Source organism: Osmerus eperlanus, chromosome 1 (assembly GCF_963692335.1).
Source record: "Osmerus eperlanus chromosome 1, fOsmEpe2.1, whole genome shotgun sequence".
In the NCBI taxonomy this organism is placed as follows: Eukaryota; Metazoa; Chordata; class Actinopteri; order Osmeriformes; family Osmeridae; genus Osmerus; species Osmerus eperlanus.
The window spans coordinates 15,315,302-15,340,296 of NC_085018.1; the positions used below are offsets into that span (position 1 = coordinate 15,315,302).

Below are 24,995 nucleotides of genomic sequence, written 5' to 3' on the forward strand. Positions count from 1 at the left end.
AGCTGTCATCGTAGCCTTTGGAGATTTCACTATTGTTTTTAGATGGACAGTATTGTTTTTCACAAAGATATATGAAAAACGTTATTTGATAATCTCTGCACAGATTTTACAGTGAAAAAGTGACTGAACTACGTTTCAGTATTGTAGAATTAAATCATCCCAAGTCATCTTTCTAAGCACATTTTTAATGATCTTTCAAATCACACAATGTACCTGAGAATTTAGTTTTACACAAAATACACCATACAGTCGTCCATTGGAAATAATGCCCTTCATTTGCATGTGTGTGTGTGTGTGTGTGTGTGTAATGGGAGGGGAGGAGTGGGAGGGCTGAATGCAGTTGACGGTTGTTGACCTAGCCGAAGTGACACATAAATCTAATTTTAGACAAGTACAGCAGTTGAGTTGAATGCTTTGCCACTTTCCAAAATGGGAGATTTGCATGGCTTCTGTACCCAATACACTTTCACTGTCAGATTCCCTACCTGTCTGTCGAGCCTTGACAAAGACATATTATACCTTGGTTGGTGAGAACACAATGCCACTATAGTGGAGCCAGTAATTGGAGCCTTTCGTATGTGTTATTCTACAGAAACATTATGCCATTGCACCATGCTTTACAAAAATTGTCATAAAAATTGCAATTATGGTTTGAAACAGAAATATATTTATAAAATGAATATTACAGATCCGTGTTCCATCACCCTTAGCATTATCACAGTAGAGCTGGAGAAAATCCAACAAGACTGTCATGAATGTATCAACTGTATGAAACTGAATTTAATTACTTACAAAATATTCAATAAAAGTGTGTCTCTTTTGATCTAGTGAAATTTCCACACTTGGACATTGTCAACATCACACAAATACATTTTGAACTATACAAATATAAATAAATAATTATTTGAAAGAAGTTACTACTTAAGGGATTTGTGTGGAAGTTTCTGCCTCTGAGTGAGGGCGTAGTTTATCATGGGCTGGGTCCCTGTTAGTATTAAACCAACGTTGGCACTATGCTAGTGTTGGGGTGGTGGGAGTAGGGAAAGGTGGCAGAGGGATGCAGGGAAGAATGTGGGGGGATCAGGTGAGGGGTGTGACTATAAGCAAGCAGAGACCCTGGGCCTAGTGAGAAAGGCCCACCATGCTCATCCAGGGGAGAAGGCTGGGGGAAGTCAGAGTAATGCTCCATTATGCCATTTTTCTTGCCTTTCTTGTTCTTGTTGGAAACTTTGCGATTCCGTGTCTGGATGCCATCTTTCTTCATGGTTAGGGGTCTGTTGACCTGTGCAGAAGGTAAACTTTTAGCCTTACAGCTCATGTCATACTTATGAAAGTGTTATTATCTTAGGGCATTAAAAGTTTTGGGGGTTTCCGTCCAGTCAGACATTGATATTCCCACTGACACTGATAGACTCACATTGTGCAGTTTGAAGTAGAGTCCACAGGCATTGCACACTGGCTCCCCGCTTGCATTGCGTCTCCACAGTGTCGTTGTACTGGTGTGACAGTTGGCACAAAGTGTCCCTGCCCTCTTGCTCACAATCTAAAACAGAGATACTTAAAAATAAGTATACGGTTTGTGATACATCAAACTTATAGCCTCTAATTTTTATTGATTTAGTTGTGTATAAATTGTGTAGATTTTGTATTTTTAGTTTGTTTAGGAATATTTGAATTCAGTATCTATGCCCAACAAATGTACGCATTGATAGGAGACCGTCCTATCCTACCTATCCTGTCATTTCATACCAGTCTTTTCTTGGGCCTGATCAGTGGTCGGTTCTGTCCATTCATCTTATGATAAAGTCCACAGGCATTACAAAGATAGTGTCCGGTCCCATCACGACGCCATAGGGGGGTTGCAGTAGCTCCACAGTTAACACACTCTCTGGCCTCTGCCCCAAGTCACAAGCACACACAGTAATGGGTGATGACGTTTTTGATAAACAGTAAATTGGAGAAACATTTTACTATAGATATAGAGTGGGTTGAGACAGACTGGTCATCATGGAGGTTTAGCATACACATGCTCACCTGGTGGAGACAGTCTCATCTTATTGCGCAGTTTTGGGGAGTAGGAAGAGGAACTCATCCATGCTCCTGGGGAGGAGTATAGAGCAGCTGTGCTGTAGTCCTGTGAAGAGTTCACATATGAGCCATAGGGACCCAGCATGTGTGGATGGGAGTGGGGAGACGAGGGGTATGCATCCCCTGCAGCAGAAGTCAGATTTAGAAAACTGCCCCCACTACCTCCCATAGGGCTTAAACGCTCAGTCTTCAGGGCCTCCTGAAGCCTGGGACTCTCCTTGGCCTCCCTCCCCAGAGAAGAGTATCCATCTCTGGAGGTGGTAAAAGAGGATGTGGCACTAGAGGTGTAAAGAGAGGTTGGGTTGTGTGGATGCAAGGGAGTCTTGGTGAAAGGGTTGTTTGTCCAGGTGGGGGGTGATGGGTTATAAGGAGAGCTTAGAGAGTGGTTGCCAGACCCATCCAGCCATTGGAGGTTACTTAGGAGAGAGGGTGAGGTGTACACCTGACGAACTGTAAGATAATTGGACAAAAAAGGTCAAAAATTAATTTCCTATATAATAACAACTACCTTCACAACAACAAAAATAGATAGAGACTACTAAATTGAAACATGGATGTATGAACATATTTAATACAGAAAGGAAATCAAATGAACCTGAGTTGTGTCTATAGGCTGCTGGGGCTCTGCTGAGGTTAGGAGGTGAGAAGTAGGACAGACTGCTGTAGTCAGTGTCTGGGTTAGAGAAGAAGGATTCCCCTTCCTCTCCTGTCGGTGGCAGACCTGGTTCTGAGAGACCGGCCAGTGGATCCGATCTGATCAAAGCAGGGGACACCCAGTGGGAAGGCTCAGCGGAATTCTCCATGTTGACGGGGTCAGATATGTGAAGTCTGGAACAAAGAAGAACAGGAGAAATCAACCCCTCTCAATATTAGGCATCAGATGCATCCGATGCATCAAATGCTTTAAAGAAAAGTGCAGAGACATATTAAGATAATGATTAACATGTTTTAGGGTCATGTCTCATGTTTCAGTTGCAAAATATTTTGACATTGAGGTTCATTTGAATGCCAATCTTAAGAACATCACAGTGCAGTTCTCTTTTTTGTATTCAACAGAAGACCCAGGGTACAAGACCAGTTACAGTGAAATATTGTTTTTGACTGGCAGATGTAGTTCTATTAGTAGGGCTTCCTTTTTTGACAAACCCATGTAACTTCAAGATATCAAGGATACTTAACTGCAGGTATCTTTAAACTTCCTTTTCTAGGATCCTCATTTCACTGTTGCGGAAAGTCGACCCTAAAATTAAATATGCATATTTCTGTACTAAACAAAGTGTCCACTTGTTTGCTTACTATAAGTCTGTAACCTTAATTGGGCTTATTCTTTACTGAATTTTGTCATAAATTTAGTAAAAGGAGAGAAATGTTGAGTGAACATTGTGTCACTGGGAAAAAAACAATGTTTTACAAATGTGTTAGCACCTATGGAAGAAGCAACAACAAATTTGCTTAGGTCTTTCTGAGATTACTCAGGATCATAGTGTCATTACAATACTGATGTTTTTGTGTTACTTGAAAATCCTGAATAACTTATTCAAAATATGGGAATCATAAAAGAGTTGCCTCTGCTTGTCTATAGTTAGAGGAGACAACGTTAATTTTGCACCATTATCTTTATTCACTTGTGATAAGGATAGAGAGTAGGCTGATAGGGTCTGATAAAGTGTGAGTAAATCAGATAGACCACAATATTATTGTATCCACCATGACAGATAGAACATATCACTAACGTGAATCTTATTTGGTTCATAGAAATGCATTGTAATCTAACAAAAGAAACGATATCAAAGTCTGATTTATTATTACAGAAAAATGACAAAGTATTAAATTATTTAGATCAGGCCAGTGTCTCAAACGATACCACCAATGTGAGTATTTCACTTAAGAAAATTCAATACATTTAATCAATCTCAAAAATATGACTTGTTCTATTCACTAATTTTAAGAGTTTTAGGGTCACCAAAACGATGCTATTGTTATATCAACTGTTCAGATGAACACTTCTTAAGTTTGTGTGTTCGCACCTGACACAATTCACTGCTACATGTCAAAGCCAAATAAATTATCTAAAACAATTCACAAACTTTATGGCCACAGAATTCAAATGTACGCTACATGTAGGTGATCATTCACTGATCCAGATCAACAATAGGCAGAGAAGCAGTGACATAAGAAGCCAAATTCAACACATACCTGAGTTGAAGAGTGTGTGTCAAAGAGGCTTGAGGTTCAATAGATGGTTCCAAGACAGGTGGAAGAGCAAGGTGGTACAGTATATGTTTGATTGTGTATATGTGGTGCAGGTTTATATTCGGAGATATTAACCGAGATCTAGTATCCTACAAACAACTGTCTGGGGTTAGGGTTAGGAGAAGGGCCAAGGGAGGGGTCGAGAACAACTTTAGTGTAGGACACACCTCCTGGTCTCCTGGCCATACGAAAAGATTAGTATTTTCTGGGTACGAGCAGCAATCGGTCCTTACATGAAACTGACATAAAAGCTATACTCTCATTTTGAACTGACTAATCATGTAAAAGTTTTGAATCGTGGACCTATTTGCACATCCTCAACTTCTAATGAGTAGGACCCGAAACTCTCAGTCTAAAACTGTAAAAATTCCATTCAACTGTTTAACTTCTGATGCTCTTACCTACAAGCCATTCACCTAGCTCACATTGTCATTTTTGTCTGTAACAAAAAATGTAAGGTTAAGTCTATGGATCAGGGAGGCAGGAATTTAAACAAAGCAAATATGAAATGCAAAGACTGTATTGCTCTGTGGTTTCCATTCCAGCTTAGAATGGAGGACAGGAATGCAAATCTAGAGAGCTGTTGCAATCATGGATGGAGATAGGGTCTGGATACGGGGAGGCTTCAGACAGGACTCACTCTGTCACAATCATTTGATAGTCAAAGCAGCCCCCAACTTTCCTCCTTCTTTGTCCATTTACAGTTTTCAGGGAAATGAGGAGAGTGTTGTGGAGAAGGGAATCATTTTCGTGTAAGGCAGGCTCTTCATTGCATCTTGCACCGGCATTATTGAACTGTAAAAAATTAAATTAATTTTAAATAAATTGCACTGCTAAACTGTTCATTTCTGTATCATAAACATTTCTGATTACAGCATCTCACAACATCTTGTTGATTTCTGAACACTGTTGCCAAGAGATATCTAGTTTATACAAGAAGAAATCTGAGTTTTATTTTCTTCCAACACATAGACAATCAGTTTTAGAGGTAAATATAGAAAGCAGTGACACAGACAGCTGGGTTTGCGTGAGGAAAGCAGTGGTAAGAGATGTGTGTGATGGCACTATGACATAAAACTGCTCAGCCCTCATAAGAGGTTATCAAGATGGTAGACGGAGGCCAGGAATTATAGGCCTTGCATGCCAAAGACGTCTCTCACTGTCTGTGTTTCTGTATGTGTTTCTGTCTGTGTTTCTATCTCTGTGTTTCTGTCTCTGTTTGTCTCTCTCTCCTCCTCCTCCTCCTCCTACTCTGCCCCTTTGTGCTTTTGTATTTGATTGAGAAGTAACTGAACTATTAAATAAACACTGTCTACTGCAGTTTAGCTTTTTTGCTGTTTGAGCTAGTGACATGAAAGTGTGGCATGTCAGTGGATGGTAGAGTCAGACCTCCAATTCCATAGAAACGGACTTCTGTGTAAGTGGTGGTCTTATCTCTACCACACAGAGCCATTCTCAGACACCGAATTCACCCGGGAGTTGTTTCTCTTTCTGTCTACAAACATACACCCCCCCCATCCCCCACACTCACTCTTAATTTTTTTTTATCAGAATCAAATATTTGGACTTCAGTTTTCAACAATGCAACATTTACACAATATTAACATTGGTTACATTGCCTCCTCCACTCTGACAAACTTTCAATGATAGCTAAAACAAACATTTCAATACAACACACACATACACATGTTGTTTTTCTTTTCTTGTGAAGACATAATTCAGTCCCATACTACATTTTGTTTTCCTTTACCTCTACCCTACCGATAACCATAACCAACTCATACCCCCCAAGAAATAGCAAATTAACTTGAAATGTTTCTCTGTTTTCAATTCTTGAGAGGATTTCTGGTTCAACAACAAACACAAAACCTAAATACTTGATATTTTAAGAGTAACAGTCTTGGTTTGAACACCTATTATTGAAATATCCATCTCATTATATGTCTTTCTTTTTAGATTTGGTGATTTAAAAACGATTTTTAAAGGCTGTTACTATCATTCAAGATACACGATTACCCCCTGGTGGTAAGGAGGATGTCATAATATTAAAAGTAGTGATGGGCATTCCGGCTCTTTTTCGTGAGCCGGCTCGTATGGCTCAGCTCACCAAAAAGAGCCGGCTCTTTTGGCTCCCGAACGGCTCTTTAAAAAATACATGTTTTAACTATGAATTTGACTATGATGGGTGTGAAAACAATTTGAATTAAATTATGAAATGAAATCATACTCGACCGTAACCACATATCTTTAAAAATGCATGGATTTGTCATGGCTCTCCTCCGAGTTTTGACTGGCCCTCCCTCATGCAGGATTGACAGGAACAGAATGTGAGGATGATCGTGTGCGCCTTTAAGCCTACAAGTATTTTTTTGTTGTTCTTTGAATTAGTCAATTATTTTAAATACAATTAAAATTCATTATTTCATAATCATTTAGTTTTTATAGGCTGTATTAATCTATTAAAAATAGAGTCGGCTCTTCAGATATGCGAGCCAGCTCCCGACGTTCACCTTCAAGAGCCGGCTCTTAGAGACGGATCGTTCGCGAACGACCCATCACTAATTAAAAGGACCAGAAGAAGGTTAGAACGCTCTTGGGTCAGGTTGAAAGGTTCTCAAATGAATATAGACTACAAGAAATCCAAACTGTCCGTGATTTTTATTGCCATAAAATAAGCTGTTGTGTTATGATTTAGCGTTCGTAGCTTTCCACAAAAGATTTTGACTGTCGTGATTCTTTTAACTTGATGAGATTGCATACATTGCGCACTCCACGAATTTGTGCCGTTTTCCTTCCTGTGAGCCATCAGAAAGTAATCATGACGGAGTGGAAGTCTCCCTTGAAAGTAATACTTATCGGCAACTCTGGGTAAGTAAAACCTAATTACTTTCTCTTCCGTATTTTATTTGTCCGATTCATATTCATTACTTTCACTTTCTAATTCATGCTTAATTATTTTCATGTTTGGGAAAACGTTGATTTCCCATTATGTGCGCGTGTTTGTGTGTGTGTGTGCGTGTGTGTGTGTGTGTGTGTGTGGGGGGGGTATCCTGTATCCTGTGTGGGGGCTATCCTGCATCTTTTCTTATGTGTAACCAACTCTGTCTGTACATTTTATTTTACAATCGACGGTGTGTACAAAGGGTGGGAAAGTCCTCCTTCATGAACAGATACGTGAACCACCGCTTCACTAATATGTATCGAGCCACTATTGGGACTGACTTTCTCACCAAAGAGCTGAGCATCGGTGACTCCACAGTTGTTCTACAGGTAAACCCATATTGGTTGAGCTGATTGTCTCCAATTTCCATACAAATTGAATTCAAAGTTAATCCCAGTCAGAAATCAAATCACTCAACCAATATATGTTAATCAGATAGGAATTAGATGATCACTGCTAAATCTAAGTGACATAATTTGTTGACCAGTGAAAGCCATCCAGTACCCATTGACCTGATAAAATAAAACTTCATCATCTTACCCTCCATCAGATCTGGGACACTGCAGGCACAGAGAGGTTCCAGTCTCTAGGTACACCCTTGTACCGGGGGTCTCACTGCTGCATGCTAGTGTTTGATGTCACCTCCAGGACTACTTTCTCTGCACTGGAGGTGTGGAGGAAAGAGTTCTTAGTTCAGGGCGAGCCCCCTGACCCTGCCAATTTCCCATTCATTGTGCTTGGCAACAAGACTGACTTGGCAAATAGAGAGGTCAGTCATTGTTCTTATGTATCCTTCACCCATCACATTTTCCACATTACTTTACTTGAGACAAGTGGATGACTAAGGGGTTATGAGATTGCACCATATTAGCCATGTTATGTCATAAACCTGAATAGTTATCTGTTGACACTTGTGGATATGTTAACCTGTTGAACAGCTAACATATGGCCTTTCCCACCAGGTGTCAAGCAAGCAAGCATTGCAATGGTGTGAAAAGATAGGGGCACTGTATTGTGAAGGAAGTGCTAAGGAGGACACTGATGTGGAACAGACATTTTTGAAAGCTGCAACAGCAGCATTACATCAGGTGAGTAAATAAGTCCATTAGTTTGTGCTTGTAATGCATACAGTTGTCTCCAATAATTATTTGACAAAGTTTAACCCTTGTGTTATCTTCGGGTCACAATGACCCATTGTTGTGCTGCGACAACTTTACCGAATACAAAAACAGATAAAAAGCATTTTCTTTTAACATTCGCGATGTGGGGGTTGTGAGACAGCCCGACGGTTAAAAGAAAATGCTTCACTTTATTTTTGTGGTGGAGGTAAAGTTGTCGTAACACGCGGGGGGGTCACAATGACTGAAGGGTCACAATGACCCGAAGATAACACAATTGTTAAATTATGGTTTGCATAAGTAGCAGAATGACAATCATTGTAAAACATTTGATGTTTAACATGTTTATTTTGATGATAAAAGATACATTACTCCCTACAGTACAAAAAACACACATTGGAAAATACAGGACATTTCCAGGTAACCTGCAAACAGTTGGAAGAAACTCGCAACGACAAGTGTCAGTGCTAGGACCAGCACCTGCCCCAGTGTGGGAGGGCTCCAGGGAGTCCTCGGCACTGCTGATGACCTACCTAGTAAGGGTGCAAAAGAAAAGTGACCCAATAAAAGGTACTGTGGAAGAAAAGGACACATTTTTATACCACATGGAAATTAACAAACTTCTTTTTTTAATTTTCTTTTTTAAGATCCTTCAGCTTATGGTCTAACTTAAGGCATCACTACTAAAATACAGTTTTGCATGCATGTCTAGTTTTGTTCAACAGACACACTGACACATATAAAATAATGATTGTTTATGAAATAGGATTTTTCATTCTAGAAATATCTGGAAAACAGACTGAAACCATAGTGTAAATACTACAATCTGGAGAAAGGCAGCAAGTTCTCCCAGGGCTCTGTTTTTATCTCTGGCAACTTCCATTTTGACAAAAGCCTTATTTTGCCATCTGATGATATGCAGTCATGTCCTCTCTAAGATGGATTTTAAGTCATCAATCCTGAATACATTATACTCAGGATTAATATACATACAGTATATTTAAGTGTTGTAATGGTTTCAATGACAGTAGAGTTCAGACATCCACAGCAAATCAGAGTATACATAATTGATCAGGGAGACGGTATATATTTATGTTTCTTTTATAAGTCAAGACACAAAAGGCAATTGAGAGATGACCAACATGTAAAAACATTTTCTTACAAGTAATTATATAAAAAGGCCAAAATGTTCTTGTGTAATGAAGTAACTAATTTACAAGTGAGACCAAACTCGACTATGCTTCTCATTTGCCCATGACATCCCATTGAAAGATTCTTTTCACCATAGGATTTGCACACCTGTTCCAAAAGTACAGGACCATGAAATAATAAACTGAATTATTACTCAGTCTACCTGAACTCTACAGGGAGAGCGATTCTACCAATATAATCTTTTATATACTGACATAACTTTAGGGGGCAGGGCAAGCCACTAATTCATGAGTCTAAAAAGAATAGACACTAATGATTGGGATACACTGCTAGAGGAATATAAGATGTTGATGTGATACCATTTTCATTATATTCCCATGTATCTAGGTTTGGCATACATTAAGTGACATAAGCATTGGAAGTTGTAGTAAACGAAAGTAAAGGTTCCTCTCCCTGGGTCTATTTAAAGTTCCCTTCAGTCCGATAGCCTCTGCATCCTAGTCAGAACAAATACAAAAAGTTGTTCTTTTTCATACTCTCCGATAAAACAACATACAACTGATTGAACCAAGATTTAAAATACAGTGGCTACCTCAACTCTGCCACCCCTCCTCCCACAAACACTTAAAACTATGGGGTTGAACAAGTGTAAAAAAAAACAAACCAAAATGCACACTGACATACACATACACACAAGAAAAAGCTTTAAAAATACAAAAATAAACTACACAAAGATCTTCAGCATTCCTGCTATTAGCATTGCCTGCCATTTTTGGGGAAGATTTTGCAAGATTTTTTGTGTGCTGCAAGTCTCAGTCCTATCAAAGTCTGTCCTTTACAAAACTCATCCTTCCTCATTCCTCTGTCCACTTCCGGGCATCTGCCATCAGTCCTCCTCTCAGGGTAAAAGCGCACAGTGATGTCATTACCAGGAGTCCAGAATGATGTCTGTACAGGTTGGTTTCTTGATGAAGCAAATTTCTTCGGAGGGGGGATTTGTCCCCTTTATTGGAGGACAAGTGCTTTATATGTTTTCAATGTTGATTATTCCTCCTACCTTATCACACTTCAACTGTACATCCTCTCCTGTCTGAGAACATCCCCAAAAGATGTAAAAAACTAAACAATAGTATCAAAGCTCAGGCAGGCACCTAGCTCACAAAGCCAAAATTATTCATATATATATATATATAAAGACAAATTTGGGAGGACAAAAGAAAAAGCTAGAATGTGCTTTTCATTTGTTTTACTTTAAAAATTGTATGAACTACAAAAAGGATATTTCTTGCAAAAACATATGTCAGATTGATGCTGTGGGTTCTCTTTTGATTTGCCACTGTAGCTGGTTGGACCTGGGTCAAAAGTTGGGGTGAATTCAGGATGAAGATGGAGGGAGCAAATAGCAGGTGTGGGGTGATGTCTTGCTTTCTTACTGGTCCGTTCTTGCTTTCTTTTGACCAATCGCCTTACTCCTGGGGCAGACAGTTTTTTGTTTTGTTTTAATGAGTGGTTAAAGACTATCCCAACCAATTAGACGTTTGTAGAATACATGCAAAACCATAACTTACACATCAGGTGAAGATACCGGTCTTTTTGGGGCAGGTTTAGCTGAGGCGCCATCTTTACTGGACTCTAAAACAGAAAACAATGAATACATGTTTAAAAAAAATAAAAAATGCATAAACAAAGTGAAAACACATGTAGTAACAAGCAGGTGTGCTCACCTTGCAGCCATCTGACTTGTGTAGCAGGGCCGTAGCCCTTTTCATTGCGGGCCGCAATGCGGAAGATGATGGCTGGCTTGGTGGTGTAGTCGATGTGGGCATTGGAGAGGCTGGAGGACTGCACCAGGCAGGAAGGGTTTGGCCCACAGTACACGCGCATGAAGGCCAGCTGGGCAGGGGTGGAGGCCTTGGGCTCGGCTGTCTGGCTGCTCTGAATGGCCAGGTATACCGAGTACTCAATAATCTTCCCTGACGTCACAGAGGGAGGCTCCCAGGTCAGGTGGGCTCCATCTGGACTCTGAGTGGGAAAATAAACAGTGGGTAAGCTACTGACCTCTATGAACAGTTCAAAGGGAACATCTTAAGCTATTCATTCAATACAAGATGACAACGCTACAATCCACACTCTGAGACTAGCAAGACCTTTACCTTGCTTATTTTGATGGCACACGGTGCCCCAGGGAAGCCTGGTAGGCAGGTCTTGAAAGCCGAGATCTCCGAGAAAGCTCCACGACCACAAGCGTTGATGCCAGCAACACGGAACTTGTAGGCTGTGCCAGACTGCAGCTCCATTTTCTTCATCTGAGTGTAGTCTGGCATGTTGCCCGAGTCATCCTACGATAAACAAACATTATTAGAGCTGTCCTGGTGTCACTCATCGCGACCACCCTGTCATAACACTGTGTAGGACTTACCTCTACTTGAGAGTCATCTCCTGGCATATAAAAGTGGGTGACCACCATGTTTGTCACCTTCACAATTCCAACATCAAACCACTGGTTCTCTTTTTTTACAAGGCTCTTCATAGGGACTGGTTGAGGGGTTTGTTTCTTTAAAAGGACCACAAAAAAAAAAAAGTCAGAACATGTTTTACTTTTCATGCCACAGGACTGTCCTTTTAAATTCTAAACATAAAGTAGAAAACGTACCCCGCCCTCAATGCCATTGGCCACCTCAGTTAATGCAGTAGCAGCTTGCAGCTTGGCTGGACTGGCCACAGTTGCCAGTGCAAATGTGCTCGAGGGGGCTAGAGCTGAGTTGATGGGGAAACAAAAGGTTAATCTAAAAGAGCCCAAAATACATCAAGAATAAATGTACATGTGACCTAATCACCAAACAAATCCCTACTCTCAGAGGTGCGTGGCAGGAGCGAGGCCACAGCGCTGGTGACGGCAGCAGCCATCTCGTTGTGCCCGTTGCTCTCTGCGGCAGGATCATTGAGGCTGTCTGCTGGGGCCAGGCCCTCAGTGGGCAGGCTGGCCTGGGGGGCAGCTGCTTGCTGCTGGACGGCTGCCTGAGCCTGGGCCTGCTGCAGCTGCTGCTGCTGCTGCACCAGGGCTGCCAACTCCTGCTGGGTCAGCACGATGGGGATGGTGGTGGACTGCTGGCCATCTGAGCCTGATTCCCCCTCGTCTGGGAGGAGAAGAACACACAATTGATTCCAGCATCTCCCAGAGGCAGGCAGCCAAGTGGGACAAGTCTGTGGCGCTGCGGGGTTGCACAAGACCGTGTCATCTCAAAGACACCTGCTAAAAAAGACATCTTTCTATATGAGAATGGTGAATGTGGTGGCATTTCACATCGCCAAAGATGTGGTGACCGCATAGTTGAAAACAGATACATGATACCAAGCCAAAAGTCATTTGCTGAAATTGCCCTGCCCCATCTGTAGAACAGTTAAATCATTTTTACTGTTAAAAAAAAAAAAAACTGATTTTAATAATTGCATTGTCTTTTCTAGTCAGTTTTGAGTAAAATGATTCTTTTTTTTGGTTGCCATTTTGTCCAGCGCTAGTAGAACGATAACAATACATCTTGTAAAGGTCATCATAACATTCCTGCACTCCTGACCAGTATATTGCCTGTAGCTAAAAAGGGACTCACTCATAACAGCGTGCTGTGCAGCCTGGAGGACAGCCTGGATGGCCAGCGCCTGGGCCTCCTCCGTGGCAGCAGCCTGGGCCGCTGCCTCAGCTGCTGCAGTGACGGCCAGCTCCTCAGCGGAGAGCCCCGTCACCATGAGGGTGGCGCCCTGGCCCTCTGACATCAGCTCTGGAGGCAGACCCACGGCTGCATCTGCTCCCATCTGGAGAAAAACACATCAATCAAACCCACTACAAGAGAGATTTTGATATGATAATGGTGTTCTTGGAATAATTGGTGGACTCCGTGCCTGTGAGTGCATGCCCCCCTCCTCCATGGGCACAGCTGCCGCCGATGCAGCATCCTCGGTCTGCATGGGCTCTTCTGTGGAGGCGGCTGCACTGATGGACGAAATAGACTGAACAGACAGGGACAGAGTTTACGATTTGCATTCTTATTCAACCAGCTGCTGACAAACTGGTTTGTAAATAAAAACAGGTGGTGTAGACTAGTAGGGGGTGGGGCTGCTGGTGCTCTTACAGGTACTGAGGGTCCAGGGGCTGGGGTGGATTGGGTCACCGTGGTGATGGCCCTGCCCTGGGTGGTGGTGGTGGCTGCGCTGGTAGCTGATGCTGTGGTAGAGGGGACCTCTGCGCTGGTAGCTGATGCTGTGGTAGAGGGGACCTCTGTGTTGGTGGCACTTCCAGCTCCTTCGTCACTCTGCTGGGCTGTGGGGGTCAGCAGAAACAACGGTAGGGTCATACAGATTTAAGGTAACAAGCTACAAACTCAATCTGAGGAGGAATTACGCTAAGCAGTTCCAACCAAATGTTCCATGTGCTCTCTGACTAAGGGGAATGTCTTGGTGCTATACCTGTGCCCTCGCCAGGCTCCATGTTGCAAGAGGCAGTGGTGGCCGTATTTGTGGTGCCTGTCTCGTGGGTTTCACAGGGAGGGTTAGAGCACACCCTCTGCACTGATCCTGTTCCTGTGGTTGTCTCATTGCCACCCATGCTGGATGTGGCTGTCGAAGAGGTGTTGGTGGTCCCCGTTTCGTGGGTCTCGCATGGCGGGTTGGAACACACTCTCTGCACAGTGCCAGTCTGCCCAGTACCCATACTAGACGAGGCCTGAGTAGAAGTGTTGGTGGTGCCTGTCTCATGTGTCTCACAGGGAGGGTTGGAGCAGGCCCTCTGCACCCCGCCCATGTTTGAGGAGGCTGTTGTAGCGGTGTTGGTGGTGCCTGTCTCATGTGTCTCACAGGGGGGGTTGGAGCAGACCAGGGTGACAGTGCCAGTACCATCCCCAGATCCAGCCTCTGTGGAGCTGGGCTGCTCAGAGGTAGGCGAGGCCAGGATGGACACAGGGAGGTCCTGCACTGGCTGGGCCTCTACCCCACTGGGGGTGGTAATGAGAGTCACCTGGGTGGGCTGGGGTACAGACTGGGGAGACACAGGAGGAGAGAAACATGAAAGGTTGTTCAACATCTAAAAACACTGCACTTCCAAGAAAAGACAAGTAGAATAGAGAGTACCTGCATGGTGATAGTGGATGAGGGCAGAGAGGAGGCTGTGGTCAGGCTTGTCTGAGCAGCTGACACAGTGATGGCAGTGGGGTTAATGACCTGGCTGGACAAAGTGGCAATGGTGCCTAATGTGGTGATTGGAGTGGCCAGGGAGGCATTGGCACTAGCAACGCTGCCCCCTGCCAGGCTGGTGGAGACAGTGCCTGTGACGGTCCCCAGAGTTGTGACACCTGGAAAAGGGGGACAGGCTTAACAGACAAGTCATGTCAGTTATTTTCCTACCAAAGGTAAAATGACAGTTAATCTGGACTGGCACGACACCCTTACCGGTTGTTCCCTTGACGACCAGCGTAGTGACAGTGGGCTTGACTGCAGACACGGTACCAGGGGTGACCACTCTGACTCCTCCCATCGGCACAGTGCGCAGGATGGTGCCAGGTTGGCCTGGAGCGCCTTTCAGAACCACCTAGAAAGACATGGATGATGACATTTCTATTCCAGGAGGCACTGATGAGTTATTTTTCAATGTTTGTGATTCAAGTAAAGAATCTCAAAAGGGTCGAGAAACAACTGTGTTGTTGTTGTAACTATATGATATTTTCTACAGGTGACTGAAGACAAGTGTCACTGAAGTTAAACAAACCAGTCTAAAAAGGATGAGGTACCTGAGTCAGTCCCTGCTGGCCAGCTGCAGATCCCAGCTTGGGCATGGCCGTTATAATTTTGCCAGCAGTGCCAGTGGTCATCATCTTGGTGGTGAGGATGGTGATAGGCGTTTTCATTCCTGCACTGCTCGTCACACCTGTAAGTCAGGAAAGCCACAAGTCAACAGGCTACGGTTATGCTGATGTTGTTTGGGTTTCTCTTCATAAAAACATATAAATGAAAATAAATAAATCATCCAGTGCCCAGTCAACACAACTGCCAGCTAAGGCCACTCCAATCCCAATTGCTGTTGAATTTGTTTGTGTGCATCTCTAACCTGTGGCTCCAGGCTGGGTCATGATAGCTGACATGGGGATGGTCTTGATGATTGTGGTGCCCTGCTTGGTTGTGGTTGGCGACATGCCACTGATGTTCAGAATGGTTGGTTTATTCCCTGTGCCTGCCTGGGAGGTGGTGATGATGGTGGTGGGCTTGCCATCTGCTGAGGTCACCAGCTTCAGGATGGTGCCAGCTGGGAGGGGACCCTTTGTCTGGTAAAGGACATGGTGGATCATGAAAAGCATCAAGCAAAAGACGTCTGATTCCTGTCTATGGAGTTAAGCCACCTCTTTTCCGGCACTCATGCAGATAGCTGACCTGTATGATTTGTGTGAGAGGGTTAGTGGAAACCTGGCCTGTAACAGCTGATGTCTGCACTGGCTTGGTTTGCACCACAGACATCATCTTGCCAAGGTTGGAGATCTGCTGACATAGGAGAGAGACTCAAGTTTATGAGTCACTGGAAAACACAGTAGTGGAGGTTTAGGAGTTGGGACTTCAGCTTGTCAAGTTGACAGGTAAAGCTGAGGCTCTCCACATCTCCACAAGTCCAAACCTAACTGATCCTATCATCATGCAGACCTATGAACACATGCTGTTCATTATCTTACGGTCACAAGGACCATTTTGACCACCACTGTGATTCAGCAAATTTAATCAAGAGGTTCTGGCATGGAGCATGTCATACGAGTCCTATGACAGGCAAGATAAAAGTTCCACCAACTCAAAGTGTAAAACAAGATTTGATACAGTTTCCAGAATTCCTTGCATGCATATCAACAGACTCGAAGGAACAACAACTCTACGCATTCATCGCCCACAGCATTCCTCACTCGGTGGCAACAACTTTCCTCCAGGGTTAGTATCTTACCAGTGTGCCGCTGCTTCCCATGGTCAGGGGGCTCTTGACCAGGGTGATGGTCTTGGTGACTCCTCCCACCACTGTGGTGACCACCTGAGCCTGCTGGGCCACAGTGACGGTGCCAGACTTGTGCACAGTGATGATGGGTCGCGTGGTCGTGTTGAGAGAAGACACACTGGACGTGCCCACCTGTGCTGCAGCAGTCTTCAGCATACGGGTGGCTGGGTTACTCACCTGGAGCCAGAAAAAACAAACACTTAAAATGAGTATTTCAGTGTCAGTAATCAGTGTTTCCCCTCACGATGTTCTTTTGGGATAACTCATACCATGACTGGAGATGCCATTTTGACTGTGGTTGAGCCAGGAGAGACCGCCACTGATTTGACAATAGTGGCACCTGCTGGAAGGCCGAGCACGGTGCCTGGTGATGAGGGTGGGATCTTCTGAGTGGCTGCTGCAGCTGCAGCTAACGCTGCCATGCCACTCATCTGAGGGCTGCTGCCAATCGGCTAGAAAAAAATGTTTAACTTCAACATTCTGCATAAGTGTAAGGCGTTAAATGATAAACCAGAATAAAAATGTAAATGTTGTTCATACCGCTCCTTGGGTGGTTTGGACAGGCATAACCATGCGAACTCCTGCAGGAAGTGATGTCACAGTGACAGGCGATTTACCAACCTGATTTGGGCGCACAGTGACAATAGATGCCCCAGTGCTAGACTGAGGAGCTGCAACCTTCAAGATGGCTGTGTAATAAAAAATAAAAAAGCAAATGATTAGGAATTGCACATCTACACAGTTACATTTGTTTTAACTAAAGGTCAAGTTTTAAAGGAGCAAAACAGAAATTCCACTCATTAACTGCTATGGAAGCAGGCAGATGGCTCCCTGACTTGTTGATGAGAAGGACTGACACTGTGGGGGAAGCAGCCTGGGCCACCGGAGTGATACCTGCGTGTGGAAGGCTCTGGGCCACTGGAGTGATACCTGCGTGTGGAAGGCTCTGGGCCACTGGAGTGATACCTGTGTGTGGAAGGCTCTGGGCCACTGGAGTGATACCTGCGTGTGGAAGGCTCTGGGCCACTGGAGTGATACCTGCGTGTGGAAGGCTCTGGGCCACTGGAGTGATACCTGCGTGTGGAAGGCTCTGGGCCACTGGAGTGATACCTGCGTGTGGAAGGCTCTGGGCCACTGGAGTGATACCTGCGTGTGGAAGGCTCTGGGCCACTGGAGTGATACCTGCGTGTGGAAGGCTCTGGGCCACTGGAGTGATACCTGCGTGTGGAAGGCTCTGGGCCACTGGAGTGATACCTGCGTGTGGAAGGCTCTGGGCCACTGGAGTGATACCTGCGTGTGGAAGGCTCTGGGCCACTGGAGTGATACCTGTGTGTGGAAGGCTCTGGGCCACTGGAGTGATACCTGCGTGTGGAAGGCTCTGGGCCACTGGAGTGATACCTGTGTGTGGAAGGCTCTGGGCCACTGGAGTGATACCTGTGTGTGGAAGGCTCTGGGCCACCGGAGTGATACCTGTGTGTGGAAGGCTCTGGGCCACTGGAGTGATACCTGTGTGTGGAAGGCTCTGGGCCACTGGAGTGATACCTGTGTGTGGAAGGCTCTGGGCCACTGGAGTGATACCTGTGTGTGGAAGGCTCTGGGCCACTGGAGTGATACCTGTGTGTGGAAGGCTCTGGGCCACTGGAGTGATACCTGTGTGTGGAAGGCTCTGGGCCACTGGAGTGATACCTGTGTGTGGAAGGCTCTGGGCCACTGGAGTGATACCTGTGTGTGGAAGGCTCTGGGCAGACGGAGCAGCGGCGGCCGGGGCTGGACTCCTGGGAGAGCTCCCTGGCAGGGACGGGGTGGCGCTGAGAGCTGGTGATGTTGCAGCTGGAGCAGACGGGATGTCATACTTCTGGAGCTGCAGCAGGTATGTGTCTGCTGTGGATACTGCTCCCCAGCTGACCTCCAGAGAGTTGGTGTTGGCACGAACAAGCTGCACCCTCGCTGGAGCGTGGGGCCTCTCTGGAAGCACCAAACATATGATGATATCAGCGTTTTCCTTCAATTCTCATCAGCCTGGTACTCCATACAAAATGACTAGGAACGTAACCCTCAATAAGAGTGATACACAGGGAAACATTTTAAAATGTAGGTTGTGTCCAAACGATTGGATCCAAGACTTGCATTGTTTTGTTTTGTGTGTCAGAAATGTAGTTACACTCTTTTTACCAAATTACAATGAATACACATATCCTTGGGTTTATGATCTAACATGCGCAATTCCATTCAATTCCTCATCTGAAATAAACTGCCACATCTTTATGAATAGATGTTTTGTTGTAACTCCACAACAGTAGAAAATATTGGTTTCTCTTTTGGAATGGTATTTTAGAACTTTCTCACCTGTCTCAAGGTACCAGAGGTCTTTGCAGCAAACTTGGTTGTTCCAAGCCTTCCGGTAACCATCTCGTCCGCTCCAAACGTACAACCTGGAGTTAATAGCCACAGAGCAATGTCCTGCACGGGCCCGAGGGATGTTGTCCTCCAGAGTATCCATCACAACTGTTTCCCAATACATGGAGTCTATAGAGATATGAAAGAAAAGAACAGTCAATACAATCTGGAATACACCGTCAAAATGCTGATGATCGTTTAGAGACTCAAGCTGTATCTGAATATACTTCCTACCCCATAGCAGTTAATTGATGTTAAGCCAATTTTATTTTAATGTCTTCCAACAGTGGAATTTACACACCGTATTTATGCAACTTGCATGATTGCAATCATGCAAGATTTGTCAAATGACTGACAAATCATTGGCAAACTTGGTTTACTACTAGATTCAACTAACTTTTTAACTGTTCAAAAAACAAACTAGTTAGCATCAATCTTTGCTCTTTTGCAAAAGTGCTACCTGAACGATACAAAATGACACTTCCCTAAAGGGCAACAACATTAGATAAACATAAGTTCTACATTATTTAAAAGGATGTGAAAGCTGACATGTAACTTGTTTATGCAACACCATGCAGTCTTATCAGTTGCAAAATAACAAAATTGTGTCTGAAAGTTATTCATTATTTCATTCACTTTCACCCAAAGCAGGCCCTACTAGTACAAATATAGGGAAGAGTGAAGGAGGAGTCGGATTCAAACACAGCTTAAGTGTCTATTCATTGGATGCCACAGCAACATTTATGAACTGTGGCTCAGACTTCACACAGACATGAATGAGCAATTAAAACTAATATACTGTCATTATTCTGAACCAATGTTCAAAAGACAAACCAAGATTCAGGCAGGCCAGTGTGTTTGTGCACTTCCATTCCTTCTCATGTGTGGCCACCTTGACATCATCCATAACCAGTGGAACCCATCCCCCAAACACATACATCCTATGAAACAGAAGGAAATCAGTAGCAAGCAGCCCAGGGAGTTACTGAGTAACATTCAACTGTCACAACTGTAACTTCAATGCTGTGATGATGGAATTGCTGTAAGATCAATATCAAGTAGCATCTCACTTGTTTGTAATGGTAGTGGCAGAATGGAGACTCCTGGGCAGTGGGGATGTCCCATTCACTGATGGTTTGGTCCAGGTCAGGGTCTCTACAAATCAAATATAATAAAATGATGACAGATGATTGGAAAGACTACTTTTCCATTTGTGTCAGACAGATTGTACTTGTGTTCATTGAATTGACTGAAACACTGAGAAATGTACCAATGTCAAGGCTCCATAAATCCCCTAGGCGACAGCCACTCATCCCTCCATAGATGATAAGGCGAGATTTCTTGCTGGTTTTCTCTGTGTACACCACAGCAGTGTGGCTCTCACGAGGAGGAGGAAGGATGCCGTATGTGATGGGGATGTCCCAGCCCACCACACTGGACCCAGCACGAAGCTCCAACGTGTACAGATCATTCAGGTATCTGGAAAATACAACACTTCAACTTTAGGACATACTCTATTCCTTAATGTGCACAAAATCATCAGGACTCATGAATGGAAACGTGTGTATACTTGTAAAGCACTTTCCGTTTGTCCTTTCCAAAAGGACAGTCTGTTAATAAAGCCTCACTCCTCAAACAACGTACCTGGGAATGTTATTTTTCGGGTCCTCGCTATCATTTGCCAGTCCACCAAATAGGTAGCATTTGTTCCCAACTAGGGAAAAACTGTGGCCAAGTCTAGGACAAGGTGCGGGACCATTTTTGGGGGCCTTGGGTTTCAACTTTTTCCATTCCCATCGACTGGCCTAAATGAGAATAGTGAATAGTATGATGCATCCCAAGAAATATCATACTGGGCACTGATAAGTCTGACAATTATATTCTTGAAGCCAACTAGCACAAACTTAAATCATAAAAAGATAAATGTAAGATGTATAGGTACTGCTTCCCACATCAAACATTGTGTATACCAGATCAAAATCAAGAGGATACCAATCAATATGTACTAATCAGAAATTGAATTACCTGTAACTCAAAGAGATCATTGCTGTACTTTCCATACTCCACCATTCCGCCAAACACCAACAGTCTGGTGCCATCACAAACAAATCCGTATGCAGCACAGCCTGGGGGAATGTCACCCCGAACTGCAGGGATGAACCACTGGTTTGTTGCTAGAATAAAAACAGAATGGAGTAGTTTTAAGTTTTCCACTGTTTAAATCAATGTATACTGCTTTTTCAAAACAAAACAAAAGCAGAAAGTTATCAATGGAAATCAATTTCGGGGGGTTGCTTCTGATTGGCTGGTAGGTGGCATTTAACTCTGTATAACTCGACAGCCATCACCTTGGCAGAAAACTTCCCTCCGTATGCCTGCGCCTCGTCCATTAATTGTATATTGCGAAACAAGCTATCACAAACTTCTCAACGTGAGAAGTACAAGGTGTTGCGTGAGAAATTTTTGAGAAGCGTGAGACTTGAGAGCCCTGCATTAAGTTGCATTCGTACCAGTAAGACCCAGTCTGATTCTGGAGCTGCTGTCTGATCTGATTAACAACACCATGTCTTCCATTTTCTTTTAGCGCGCCATTTTTTACCCGCACGTTTACTTGTATGTCCACTAGAGGACACCAATTTCACATTTTCAAGCATTTGATTTCCTTCCATCTCAAACAAGTAACAAACTGTAAAATAACGTATCCCTTCCAAAAGTGTACGTTTCTATAGGTGCCAAATTATTGCAACTACATATTTAAAATGTGAACATTTATATCAAAGTTTATGAATAAGATCTTACCTGTATTATACACGTGTAATTCGTCAACGATTCCTTCGTTACCTCCTCCAAACACAACCATCAATTCCTTTATTGCAACGGCTCTGTGTCCATGCCTGGGACGAGGGACAGGACCAGACCATCCAAGAACTCGCTTCCATCGCGGTTGCAAAACGGCACCAGTGGTCCCAGAAACAATGGAACCGGAAGAAGACATAACCTCTGAAAGAAGAATTCACAAACACATAAAACAGTTATTTTTTTCTAAGCTAGCTACTATAACTTTGGCATGCCGTCTTTCTGGTTTAACTGTTTGCTGGCTACCTAGTTTCTGAGATGATGGCGCACCATCGCAAACTACACGTGCAAGTGATTATTCGATGTTACAAGAGCAGCGCACGTGTAAAATGGTCCATTTATTATTAAGAATTATAAATAACTACACATTTAAGACAGTGTAAAACTTGTTCAAATGCACCATTTCATTGCTTGGGGTGGAAAACCGGCAAGAAAAGACAGCATAGATCAAATGAATACACATTACCGAATTAGACTTAATATTTTAATCAAACTATATAATCAAGTTTAGCAAATGAAGCATACAGCCCATATTGTTAATTGTTTGTTGCACCCATTGATTTCCATTCATGGAAGCCACCATCTTGTAACGAACAAACCTCCGCTTGGCTAAAAAATGGCGAGATAATAGGTCCGTTCGTTTTCATATCTGCAAGTGAACACACTTCATAATAAACCCGGGGGGGGGGGTTGTTATGTGTGCTTTAAAACCAAAATAGTGTTTTCCTCGTAGACTTTCATGGATACATATGTTGGTTAATTGAAATGAATTGGCAGTTGGGATATTGGCAACGACTGATATACACCTTGGGACCAAAACAGTGGTTAGCTTAACTCATAACCGGACACATTTTGTCATCACTCACTAGGGATCTGGTGCACCGTGAGGCGGTCCAGTATATAAAACAAATCAACGACAGACATAACGGCGTTGACCAGGCTAAAACACGTCAAAATTATAAAACTTAATTGTGACAACAAGACATGAAAAGAAAAGTTAGGACAATAAAACGAGACCTTTCTTAAAAAAAAATATGATTTCCATATTTCTTTGGAAGTCGCCATATTGTAACATACTGCAAGGCTAGCTAGCTATAGGCTATTTTTGTAGCTACCGCTAGTTAGTCGATTGCCAGTCCTGCTGATCAGATGCGTTCTATTGAAACGTTGAACTTACACTTGCGAATAATTTCATAGCAAAGCAAACATAACTTGAAATTTAAGTGACGTACTCATAACTTTACAGCGCTAAAACTAGCTACGTAGCTCGCGTTAGTTTGCTAACTCGGTTTGTTAGCAGGCAACGCTAACTTGCTTGCAAGCTTGGTTATTGGGCTAGCCAGCTATAACGGCGCTGGTTTAGCTTCTAGCTAACTACAACTAGCTACCCTAATAACGTTAGAGCTAGCTACGTAGCTTCTAGCTACGTGCCAAGCACTGTCTTCATGCAAGTACAGTACCTACGATAACGATACATTTCAGAACATATTGTAACTTGCTCAAAAAATGCACATATTTATAAAGGCCAGTCAATTGTGTTTGATATCATAGATTAAGAATGTTGTTATTTTCATGCTGTCTCTGGAAGCAGCCATCTTTTAGAAAATCGGCCTACGTTTAAGCTCCATCAAGAAAAATGGCCGAGCGGTTTGCCACAACAAAACATGAATATTTGCTGGTTTTCAAACCACAGTGCCATTTTACTTACTTCTTTCGATACACGATTTCCAATGCGATGCGCTGAGGGTCTTATCTTAAAGCGGTAGCCCAAGTTCATTCAATTTTTGAAGAAGTATTCCCTCTCATGCCTGCCTGGAAGCTGCCATCTTCTTGACAACCAAGAGGGAGGAATAGAGAAGTAATTTGGCGTCACCCAAAACAAGTATGGCGATTGGCATGAAGCCGCTATTTTTTATTCACCACCTCACCTTTAATTCACCTCACGGTACAACAATTTTCTGTAAGGCTGTTTTGGTTTTGACATAAAATTATGCGTAAGTGGGCATTACAATTGGGGGATTCCAAACAGTAACCTGAGATTGATAAGAGCCATAACGCTTGTAGGGGAGTATATTGTCCCTTACTAAAGATGGCGACACATGCAAAAAAAAAATCAAGCAAAACGAATCGATTTGTATTTCAGCATTTATATTGTTACATTGGAAGTATGTGTAACGCTAATATCATTGAATTAATTAATCAAAAACAAGATGAGAAATCAATAATCTGCGGTGACACTTTAATCGACTTTATGTTCTAACAATAAAACCCCACTCAACTACCCAACCTAGCGGATGAAAATGGTCACTTCTCTGCCCTGTATAACAGACAAACGTGAAAAAGTAAAAAGGATCATTAAGCCTATCATCATACAGTATGCTATACAGTGTGAAGCATAGACACATTTTATCGCAACACATGTGAAAGGCATTTTAAAAAAAATCTACAACACCATATCCACATTTATTATAATTGAGCATTTTCATTGGAAGCCTCTCAGGACCTCTATTCAAAGTTCATTTACATTTACATGTATTCATTTAGCAGACGTTTTTATCCAAAGTGACTTCCAAGAGAGAGCTTTACAAAAGGGCATAGGTCACTGATCATAACGACGAGATAGCCCCAAACATTGCAGGTAGTCAAAACATGAAGCATACATTGTGAAAAACCAAATAAGTGCCAAAGGGAAGAACCATAAGAGCATGTGGTTAAACAAGTTACAATTAAACAACATGAACCTCAAGGAGTGTACCTGTAGAAAAAGCAAGCAACAGTAAAGTATTTCACAGCGAGTACAAGAATTTTAAATCAGTTACAACTACCCAACAAGAGCAACAAGTCTCTCAATAAGAGTCATTGTGATCCTGGAGGAAACTAACATCAGGTCCAGCAAATCATTCCTAAATACTGTTGTACTCCCGGAACAAGTGCGTCTTAAGCCTTTTCTTGAAGGTGGGGAGACAGTCCGTGTCTCTGATGGAGGTGGGGAGTTGATTTCACCATTGGGGGGCCAGACAGGAGAAGAGCTTGTGTTGGGACCGGGCGCTCTTGAGCGGTGGGACCACCAGACGGTTGTCAGAAGAAAACTGTAGGTGGCGGGTGGGGGTATAAGGCTGGAGGAGAAACTTGATGTAGTCAAGGGTGCATTTAACAAAGCTGATAGGCTATGTGT

General features: G+C 43.2%; 3 protein-coding genes across 8 annotated transcripts; 1 reads left to right on the plus strand and 2 right to left on the minus strand.

Moving 5' to 3' along the window:
• Nucleotides 1–169: 169 nt before the first annotated feature.
• gata1a (GATA binding protein 1a) lies at nt 170–4,449 on the minus strand. Of its 3 annotated transcripts, none has more exons than XM_062462958.1 (6): nt 4,285–4,449; nt 2,810–2,916; nt 2,035–2,538; nt 1,750–1,895; nt 1,418–1,543; nt 170–1,282 (listed from the first exon to the last, which is right to left on the minus strand). In XM_062462958.1, the coding sequence occupies exons 2-6, from the start codon at nt 2,889–2,891 to the stop codon at nt 995–997; spliced, it is 1,146 nt and encodes a 381-aa protein (XP_062318942.1). In that variant the 5' UTR covers nt 2,892–2,916; nt 4,285–4,449; the 3' UTR covers nt 170–994. The 3 variants fall into 3 exon arrangements, with proteins under 3 accessions (XP_062318942.1, XP_062318935.1, XP_062318950.1); XM_062462951.1 differs by having other exon boundaries at nt 2,684–2,916; XM_062462966.1 differs by having other exon boundaries at nt 1,032–1,274; nt 2,684–2,916.
• Nucleotides 4,450–7,076: 2,627 nt separating this feature from the next.
• Nucleotides 7,077–10,831, plus strand: si:dkey-13a21.4 (uncharacterized protein LOC494576 homolog). Its single transcript, XM_062463016.1, has 5 exons — nt 7,077–7,209; nt 7,485–7,611; nt 7,833–8,051; nt 8,245–8,370; nt 8,782–10,831. Exons 1-5 carry the CDS (start codon nt 7,088–7,090, stop codon nt 8,869–8,871), a joined length of 684 nt encoding a protein of 227 aa, XP_062319000.1. The 5' UTR covers nt 7,077–7,087; the 3' UTR covers nt 8,872–10,831.
• hcfc1a (host cell factor C1a) lies at nt 9,010–23,715 on the minus strand. 4 transcript variants are annotated; one of them, XM_062463004.1, is made up of 28 exons: nt 23,529–23,715; nt 21,764–21,964; nt 20,990–21,138; nt 20,609–20,769; nt 20,235–20,443; nt 20,035–20,119; nt 19,799–19,905; nt 18,914–19,093; nt 18,290–18,532; nt 17,108–17,256; nt 16,837–17,019; nt 16,520–16,744; nt 15,967–16,071; nt 15,647–15,860; nt 15,330–15,466; nt 14,992–15,130; nt 14,674–14,894; nt 14,014–14,581; nt 13,680–13,867; nt 13,450–13,557; nt 13,161–13,362; nt 12,405–12,689; nt 12,206–12,309; nt 11,972–12,106; nt 11,706–11,891; nt 11,277–11,574; nt 11,121–11,184; nt 9,010–11,021 (listed from the first exon to the last, which is right to left on the minus strand). In XM_062463004.1, the coding sequence occupies exons 2-28, from the start codon at nt 21,957–21,959 to the stop codon at nt 10,982–10,984; spliced, it is 4,881 nt and encodes a 1,626-aa protein (XP_062318988.1). In that variant the 5' UTR covers nt 21,960–21,964; nt 23,529–23,715; the 3' UTR covers nt 9,010–10,981. The 4 variants fall into 4 exon arrangements, with proteins under 4 accessions (XP_062318988.1, XP_062318972.1, XP_062318981.1 ...); XM_062462988.1 differs by having other exon boundaries at nt 9,010–11,024; XM_062462997.1 differs by having other exon boundaries at nt 15,967–16,074.
• Nucleotides 23,716–24,995: the final 1,280 nt, after the last annotated feature.

Excerpts from the sequence above, each read along its gene's own strand:
- gata1a (XM_062462951.1), bottom strand. The coding sequence starts at position 2,891 with ATGGAGAATTCCGCTGAGCCTTCCCACTGGGTGTCCCCTGCTTTGATC. Across the intron at positions 1,896-2,034 it reads GATGAGACTGTCTCCACCAG|AGGCCAGAGAGTGTGTTAAC; the intron begins GTGAGCATGTGT and ends GACTTGGGGCAG. Across the intron at positions 1,544-1,749 it reads TCAGGCCCAAGAAAAGACTG|ATTGTGAGCAAGAGGGCAGG; the intron begins GTATGAAATGAC and ends TCTCTGTTTTAG.
- si:dkey-13a21.4 (XM_062463016.1), top strand. The coding sequence starts at position 7,088 with ATGAGATTGCATACATTGCGCACTCCACGAATTTGTGCCGTTTTCCTT. Across the intron at positions 7,612-7,832 it reads ACTCCACAGTTGTTCTACAG|ATCTGGGACACTGCAGGCAC; the intron begins GTAAACCCATAT and ends ACCCTCCATCAG. Across the intron at positions 8,052-8,244 it reads CTGACTTGGCAAATAGAGAG|GTGTCAAGCAAGCAAGCATT; the intron begins GTCAGTCATTGT and ends CTTTCCCACCAG.
- hcfc1a (XM_062462979.1), bottom strand. The coding sequence starts at position 21,959 with ATGTCTTCTTCCGGTTCCATTGTTTCTGGGACCACTGGTGCCGTTTTG. Across the intron at positions 21,139-21,763 it reads ATTACACGTGTATAATACAG|CAACAAACCAGTGGTTCATC; the intron begins GTAAGATCTTAT and ends TTTTTATTCTAG. Across the intron at positions 14,895-14,991 it reads GGTCGTCAAGGGAACAACCG|GTGTCACAACTCTGGGGACC; the intron begins GTAAGGGTGTCG and ends CCCCTTTTCCAG.